The sequence below is a fragment of the Ananas comosus genome, linkage group 3 (genome assembly GCF_001540865.1).
Source record: "Ananas comosus cultivar F153 linkage group 3, ASM154086v1, whole genome shotgun sequence".
Classification (NCBI taxonomy): Eukaryota; Viridiplantae; Streptophyta; class Magnoliopsida; order Poales; family Bromeliaceae; genus Ananas; species Ananas comosus.
The window spans coordinates 5,338,517-5,347,873 of record NC_033623.1 but is presented as its reverse complement, the minus strand read 5'-3'; the positions used below and the strand labels follow the sequence as shown (position 1 = coordinate 5,347,873).

Genomic DNA, 9,357 nt, shown 5'->3' with positions numbered 1-9,357 from the left:
GCTCTCGGGGACTGGTCCCTGGTAGGGTAGGACCGGTCCCGTAGCTGGTGGTTGCGGCGGACGCGTGAAGCAACCGGTCCCCATGCCAGAGGGACCGGTTCCCGTACGCGTGAATTTGGGAAGGTCCTAAGGGACCGGTCCCCAAGGGGGACGGACCGGACCCCGAGCGCGCGGACTGCCCAGTCTCGGCAGTGCACAGAGGCAAAAGTGGAGGGGCTAAAGTGGATATTGTTACAATAGAGGGTATATAGGACCATTCATCTCTCCACTACAACAAAAATGCTTTTTAGTGACGACTTTTTGGTGGCGACAAGTACTATCGCCACCAATGTATTAAATATAGTGGCGACAATTACTTGTCGCCGCCAATTCATAGAAAATGGCGGCGACAAGTAAGAGTCGCCGCTAATACGGAAATCTTTAGCGGCGACAAATAGCAGTCGCCACCATACGGGATGCCTTTTACCGTCACTCTATGGCGGCGACATGTAACGGTCGCCACCAATTCATAAAGAATGGCGGCGACATGTATTAGTCGCCACCGATATGGATATTTTTGGCGGCGACATATAAGAGTCGCCACCGATATGGAATTATTTGGTGGCCCGATCTGAGATTATTTGGTGGCGACATACAAGAGTCGCCGCGGAAAAATGAGTATTGGTGGCGATATTTGTCGCCACGATATCTCCTTATTTACCACGCCACAAGTTCCCTCTTTTTTTTTCAGCACTCACCTACCCCTATGCAAAAAGACCAATTTACCCTCACTTACTCTATATACATTATATTAATTATTGGAGACTTTATTGTCTTTTTACATTTAAAAATAATAAAATTTTAACCTTAGTTTCTAAACCCATTTGAAATTTTAACCTTACTTTCTAAAATTTTAACCTTACATTTCTCTTTCTCTCTACCTTTCCCAAGTTCTTCGTCCCCTCCGCCCCCTCCACCTGCAGCTCCAGCAAGCCCCGCGCCTCTGCCAAGACCCGCGCCTCCGCCAAGCCCTGTGCCTCCGCCGCCTCCGTCTTCATCGGAAGCGAGCCCCGCGCCTCCGCCGCTTGCAGCTCTAGCACCCCCACGGGGGCTTCGCTGCAGGCCAGCAGTACCTCACGGCGGGCTTCGCTGCAGGCCAGCGCACCTGCGCGTTCCCTCGTCGAGCCGCAGGTTCAAGCCGCACCTGCGCGTCGCCTCGTCGAGCCGCAGGTTCAAGCCGCACCTTCGCTGCAGGCGAGCCGCAGGTTCAAGCCGTCAGTTTTTATTTTTTTTTCTAATATTTAAATGTTAATAAATGTAGGTCGGGTGGTGCAAGAAAAGGGGCTTTGGCCACAGCAACGTGAGAATTCAATTATTCAGTTTTATTTCATTCTATTTTAGTTTTTCTGGTTTCATAATTGCTGAAGCAGCTTTTACTAACTAGTAGAAATATATGGCTAATAATAAATAATATTCGACCATCAAATTTCAAATTTATATTTATAAGATTGCTTGACAATTTTACACATTAATATGATAGCAGTTTATAGCTAAGATTTTGCAATCAATTTGTTTGCTTTAGTATTGAGAACCACCCTCGAGGTTGAGCCTAACCTGGAAACGGGGACCGCTACTAGGCGCCAGCAACGCCGGCCTCCTAAAAGAAGGCATATATATAATATAGACTATAATATATAAGATATATATGTATGTATATATATAAATATAACATGTATATATATATAATATACATACATACATATAAAACTATAATATCATACAAATATAAATAATAGATACAATACATATATAATCATATAGTTACATCAATGAATGATATATACCTTATCTAAAAGTTTAATTTTAGTTATTACAACTTCTATGTTCAAACAAGTCCTTAACTTTTTGCCATATGTGTGCTTAACTTAATTCCATTTCTTATTTACTAAGTCCTTCCTATTCCAAATGATATGCATCATAAAGTTCATAAACGTACAAATTTATAAGAAATATATATATATTGGAAAGTAATATGAAAATAGTTTTTAATAACATAAAGATCTCCCATATGCTAAGTGTTCTAAGGGTTCCCACTGCCTTGACCCCAAAAAAAAGGATCCAGTTAAAAAAGGATATAATGAAGGCTCAGGCTTTCAACACTACAAATATTTTAATCAGTCCCTAAAAGCAAGAATACATGAGGCATAAAGATGCATCTAATACAAACCGCGTAGGCCTGGAACAAAGAATTTATCTTGATTGTTTACTTTTCTTTGCTCTCAATTATGTTTAACTATGTAAAACATATAAAGATATTATTGAAAAAGTTATGAAATGTCGAGTTACTAATATAATATGGCCGGAAGCCATAACAATAGATACTCAGAATTAACTATGTTTTTATTCTCTATTTAGTAATATCTTGAAATTGGTTCATATACATACACTATTACCTCTGCTTGTGTTGAGCTTCCGGAGATGGCATTGCCTCACAAGTCAATGATTAGTTATTCTCATTGATTTTGTATAGAATTAATCACGCGATCACTGAATTTGTATAATAGAATAGAACTACAATGTTTCTTGATGAATAAATTTTAACTACAAGTTACTTCTATCAAATGTTTAGTATTCAAAGAAACTGATATAGGTGTGTTATTTATTAAATGTTTTAAGGGGCTTTCTTATCTATATTTGGTTGCCACAAGATTTTCAATTGAGAAGGATAGGTGGCGCAAGCTCTGAAAAGAGAAGGTCTGACGGTGAGTTGACTATAGACAATGACTTTCGTTTTTTAATCCAACTCAATTTCAAATAGCGAAGTTTAAACAATACTCTCAACACCACTGGCCGCTAGAAGTCTGATTAGATTAAATCATATGTAATGCGCAATGTCATCTCCTAATTATATGTTTCTAGTAATTCGAGGTATTATAATCAACATGGATGCAATGAATGTTTCACAAGTTGGTCTCATATTTGCTTGCTGGCTTAACTGCATGCGAATTTCAATACAAAAGTTGCAATGAAAATTATCTAGCTACTATATATAATATATAATATAATAATAATATAATATATATATATATAAATATTATATATATATATAATAGTATTATATAATTAGTGCCTTCTTTTCTTTTTGAATGATCAGAGTGCGAGTTTATAAAGCCAACCTAAAAATAAAAACTTTAGTTATTGACACTGTCTCATTTTGCAATCAAATTAGTGTTTGATCAATAAGCAATGCATAATTTTGCCAAAATCATATATGAGAAGTAAATATATATATATATATATATATATATATATATATATATATAGAGAGAGAGAGAGAGAGAGAGAGAGAGAGAGAGGGTCCAGCTACTATACTCTTATGAGTACGATCACCCTTGTACTCATAAGTTGTTTTTGATGATAGAGCTTCCGAATCGACGATCCACACCGTTAAACGTTATCTAGAGCATTTGAAACATCTAAAAATCAAATTTCATAATTTTTCGACATCATTTACCTTATGATCAAAAGCTCACAAAATTGATAATTTTGAACGGTCGGTATGGAATACTTGCTAGTTTAATGGTGCAAAAGAATCCGAATAGGTTGAATTTTTGATAGAAAATTCTATTCATTATCTAGATAAAGATCAATAACTTCAATTTTAAATTGAAGGATCCGATCATTCATTTTTAAGACATCGTTCAATTTTGACCTTTCAATCTCTCTACTGCTTTAACTGCTATACTTTGAACAAACTTTCCTGTTTAGAGGGTTAGTTCATGCTCTCCATGTTTTCTTAATTTGCATGCAAATTAATACTTTGTTTTTGCTACATGTAACTGTAGTATAAATGTTTTCCTCCCTTAATATTTTCTCCTTTTGTCTTCTTTTTTGAAAATAGATTCTTGATGATCTTTGATTTCTTTCCACTTCACACTGTTTCTTAAACTTTGCAAATATATATGATTCAGTTGTGCATCTTCGCATCGAAAGCGTGAGTCTCACAGAGAGCCTTGTTGACACCGGCCTACTTCTTGAAGACTACGCTAGGTGCCCTCTTTACAGTCGTTGTAAGTCTATTTGCATGTGAAACTACTTCATAGCTGTACTTAGTAATTTTTTTATCAAATTTGGTGTACTCTATGATTGTGACTTGGTGATTTCTTTTTTAGACTCAATGATGTATAAAAAATTAGACATGAGATATTGTATTAAAAAATACAAGTAAACTTCAATAAAAGACAATTGAATGTAAATCAAATTTGAAAAATCTCAAAAGACATTTCTTATGTACTTTATTTGATTTTTAGAAATGCTCTATGAAGCAAAGCAACTTACACTATGATCTCTTGATAATTTCAAAAATAAGTTCATTGCACAGAGTCAAGACCTGTGAAATGTCATAGTTTACTTCAATCAAAAATACACATTTATTTATATGGAATTAACATGTACTAGTAGTTTGTCAAAAAGCTAAATGAAGAACAAGCATCCTGTATGTCCAATGTTTTATTACCTGCATTCTAAAGTCTACTTGCTATGAATCAAGTAGAAGAGTATGTAGTTTATATGAACTATAGTGCATTTTGAAATGGATAGTTCAATTTTAATAATTTTGGTTTGACCATATTATCTTATATTATGTTTAATCATTTCAATATAGGAGGATGGGAATTGATAAAAGCTGGATGAGTCTTAGGAACCGAGCATGTAATGAGTATGAAAAGGGCATAGACATATTCTTAGATTTTGCATTTAAAAGATTGGAAAATGTGAAAAGAATTCGTTGTCCATGTGCTAAATGTTATAATGTTAGACTCAAAAGCCGAACGGAAGTGAAGTACGATTTATTTCGTAATGGGATTATTCAAAGTTATACTAAATGGCATCATCATGGTGAATTGTCAGATGAATCTAGCGAAAGTGATGCAGAAGATGTCAATATTCCTATAGATCAAGGCAATAGAAATATGGAGACAATGCTTGAGTACTTATTCGGGCATGTAGCGAACTCCTCAAATACTAACACAAGTGATGGAGAGTGTACTAATCCTGAAGATCCTATTCCTGAAGCGCAAAATTATTATCGATTATTAGAAGAATGTAGACAAGATATATATCCGGGATGCAAACGATATTCAAAATTATCTTTTCTAGTACATTTGTTGAATCTCAAATGTCTCAATGGTTGGACTGATAAGTCAGTTACAATGTTGTTAGAGTTTTTGATTGACTTGCTACCAAATAATGCAAACATTCCAAAGTCATATTATGAGGCACGAAAGATAATTAAAGATTTAGGATTGGATTATGTGAAGATTGATGCTTGTAAGAACGACTGCGTGCTCTTTCGGAAGAAACTTGCAAATAATGATACATGCCCTACATGTGGTGAGTCTAGGTGGATCTCGAGCAGCAGAGAAGAAGAAGCAAACTCAAGAAAGCGAAAACAAATTCCTCAGAAAGTTTTGCGTTATTTTCCACTTACATCGAGATTGCAAAGATTGTACATGAATAAAGAGATGGCTGTTGGATGTGGCCCACGTGATATATTCAAGACGATCCATAAAGATACGGTCAATCTATTTAAGTCGATCTATAAAGATATTTTAGATCTTACGGTTAGGATGTATCTGGACACGTCCTTGATGGACGGACGTGATTTAACATCCTTACATTAAGTTATATATAAATATGTAACATACGGCAGTCCCGGTCTAACCCTAATCCAATTGTCTGTGACGGCTCCATCTCCGGGGATAAGGGAATTAGACTCGAAACGTCCCGTCTTCTTGCAGATCACGAACGAGGACGAACCACGAGCAAGGATCGCCACTTACAAATCGGGTACAGAAATCGAAATCATGGCAAAAGGTACGATCTAGTTTCTCATAAAGTTTCTAACATGTGGTATCAGAGCCAAACCTTTTGCCGGATTTTCGTTTCTTTCTGGATTTCGTTTGGTTTTCTTTTCATTAAAGAAAAGTAAATAAATAAATTCGTCGATGATTTGTGTTAACGGTAATGTCGGCCGATCTCAATCGAGATCGACGTTCTGAGAAACGGCGTCACCGGTCCCACCGTGTTGAGCATGGCCCATTAGGGGGCGCAAAATACGACCTCCTTAGAGGTGTACATAGAATCTTAATTAATTAGCATAAGGCATAGGCTAATTAATTAAGATGCTGCATGTTCTTGTAGCCCCTATGGATGAGAGCCGTACGAGGTGGCCCCTAAAGACTTGCCCTGGTTTGCGGTAAAAAAAAAAAAAAAAAAAAAAAAAAAAAAAGGACGATTGACGTTGGCAGCATTATGTGGCCTCTTATGCTAGGCCAGGCCCACGGCGATAATATGTACGGCTCATTAGGGGCTACACAAGCTTGCCAGGAGCATTCTATGGATGCGATCAACACCCAAAAAAATTATTTATTTATTTATTTTTTAATAAAAAGGAAAGTATATATATAATACATGTATATGGTTTATAATTTTCTTTATAAGGTGACTTATTTATGAAGAAGTCTATATATTAAAGTTATATATAACTTTTGGTATTTGTTATATATAATTTCTGTTCTACTCGTTTGTTTATTCATGACATAAAGTAGTATGTTTAGTTTAATATTTTACAGTATATTTTTTTGCATTATTATTCTAAACATATATAAGGTGATCATGAAAATTTTAGAGAAGAGAATATAGACTTCATACAGTTTACATATTTTGAGTCACATAAAGTTGTAAAGAAAATTACTTTGGACTTTTATCTTTCCGCTGCGTTTTGGAATAATGTGAAATTTTCTGNCAACTATAATTACCTGGATTAAGATTAGGCTTTTGTCTTTGTCTTATCGCAATTTCCCTCCCAAATGATCCCGAAGCAGTTTTGTACAATGGCAATTCTTCAAGTATCTTATCTTGCTTACTTGGATCATTTGGATAAAATTTCAATAGACACTCAAGCACACCATCCATGATACTTGCATTGCTATCAATTTCATCTTTTCTGGCATAGTAAAAAAAGGGATTCAAGAAGTAGCCTGCCTTGTGTAATGGAGTCTTAAGCTTGTCATTAAATCTTGAGTCGATAATGTTCCAAACAGGACGATATTTTTTCTCATCATTGTCCATGTGCAAAGCAATTTCTTTTTTAGCATTTTCCAGGTCACCATACACATAGCCCATGGATGGCACCTTATCACCATCAACTCGTCGAAGAACATATACCAAAGGCTCAAATAATTTTAATGTAAGTGACACACCATTCCAGAACTTATTGCTCAAAACAATTTGTTGGATTCTCTTCCCTACTTCCTTTTTGGACCATTTACAGTCATCCCAATCCTTGGAGGTGAACATCGTCCGTAGCTCATTCCTCTTCAACATAATGCTTTGCAAGCTTAGAAAAGCAGTAGCAAAATGAGTAACTCCGGTCCTTACCAAATCTTTTTTTTGGGTGAACTTCCTCATCATGCTGAGCGTGATCGTATGCCCATACAAGAAAACTGTCACCATTCTTGCCTTAGTAATCGTATTTTTTACTTGCCGAAACTTTCCGATATCTTCAAGCATTAGATCAATGCAGTGAGCGGCACATGGAGTCCAAAAGATATTAGGACGTTCGGCTCTTAATAAGTTTGCAGCCGCCATGTTCGCTGATGCATTATCGGAGATGACTTGAACCACATTTTCCTCTCCAATCTCATCAATACAAGAACTAACCAACTTAAATATAAAAGGACCATCATGAACCTCCGAAGAAGAATCAATTGATCTAAGAAAAGAAGTTCCCAACTCACAATTTACCACCAAGTTCATCAAATTCCGACCTCTTTTATCGGTCCACGCATCCGTCATGATTGAGCATCCATTTGCTTCCCAACAATCCCTATGAGTTTTCAAGAATGCTTTTGTCTCTTCTACTTCTTTCTTCAATAAAGGTACTCTAAGCTCATATGGTGTAGGAGCTTTCAATCCCCGACCATATTGTCCAATTGCTTCTAGCATCAAACTGAAACTTTCAAGACTAGCTGCATTGAAAGGAATTCCCGCTTCGTAAAACCACCGAGCAATGTATTGAATTGTTCTTTCTCTTTCTTTCTCTTTCAATTTCTCATTTATAGTGGGTTGAACATCCTTGCCCCTTCGCAAAGCTTCTTCAGGAGTGGGGATGCAAAACCTATCAATGAGTCCTTTCTGTGTACTCTTGCTCGACCCAACACAACTTCTTTTAGAAAGTATTTCTCCTGTTTCATAATCTGAATAGTCTTCCATGTCAGTGATATTAACCTCACCTCTTAATTGCTTAAGAGCTTCTTCCTTGTGCTCCTTCATTTGTCTCTTCACTCCAATAAGTTTAGACATTTCTTCTTTTACTTTTTCTGGAACTTGCGCACAAGGAGCAACATCCCCTCTAATTCCTGCCAAGTGCCTCTTAAACCTACTTATCCCACCATTGTACTCATTTTGACAATACTTACACTTCACTCGAGTTCGATCCTTCTCAATTGGAGGATAGGCATGTTCCCAACCTGGATCTTGTGCTTTTTTTGACATTATAATTTATAAAGAGTAAAATATAAAGTGCCTGCTTCATAATAGAGTCAATGTCAGCCATTGAAATTTAAATATAGAGCAGCAGTATGCAAATAAAACTAGTAAATGGCGCACGTAATGATTTTCCTGCTACTGTGTTTCTCTAATCTGATTTTCCTACTACTTATTATGTGGTATTGCAACGACGCAACTAACTATTTTCCCTCTCTTTTCCTTCATACTGCTGGTCAAATATCTTATCTTTATGTGATTGTGCTTGCATTCTTTTCAGCATCTAATTTTCTGATTTGCATTGCTTATTTCTCATTCCATGCATGTTTGTATGCAAATGTACGATGCAAAATGTGTGTGTTTGTGTGCAAATTCACATATTGTTTGAAACAATTAACTCTAAATGTTTAAACTGTTAGCAGATGGAAGGACCATGTATTTTTTATTGTAATAATCGTCCCTGTTAGGTTTGGTCTCGCAACTCTTAAAACGCCTATGTAGAGGAATCAGGAATGGAAGGGTGGGGTTTTAAAACTAAGAAGTGGATTGGTCCAGCTACTTTTATACCATGTGAAGTAACCAAGTCCTATATAAGCTGAATCTGTTCGTGAAAAATCGGCTTGTATTTTCATGCCCGACACAAACATGTATAGACTTAAGGATGCGTGATTTCTTGACATTTAACTTGAGTTTCATATACTTATTAGGGAAAATGAAATCTCAAAGTTACTAAGTTTCTTTGTTACTCTTAATGCTCGATATTTGGTTATATGAACTCCATTAATGTTGGTTTCAGTCTGTTATATAGTTCATAGCCAACATTGTTATCTA

At 36.2% G+C, this 9,357-nt stretch overlaps 2 protein-coding genes across 2 annotated transcripts; one reads left to right on the top strand and one right to left on the bottom strand.

Moving 5' to 3' along the window:
• LOC109707527 lies at positions 3,757-6,239 on the top strand. Its single transcript, XM_020228847.1, has 3 exons — positions 3,757-4,049; positions 4,643-5,523; positions 6,181-6,239. Exons 2-3 carry the CDS (start codon positions 4,647-4,649, stop codon positions 6,237-6,239), a joined length of 936 nt encoding a protein of 311 aa, XP_020084436.1. The 5' UTR covers positions 3,757-4,049; positions 4,643-4,646.
• On the bottom strand, positions 6,730-8,535 carry LOC109707526. Its single transcript, XM_020228846.1, has one exon. It carries the CDS (start codon positions 8,533-8,535, stop codon positions 6,730-6,732), a length of 1,806 nt encoding a protein of 601 aa, XP_020084435.1.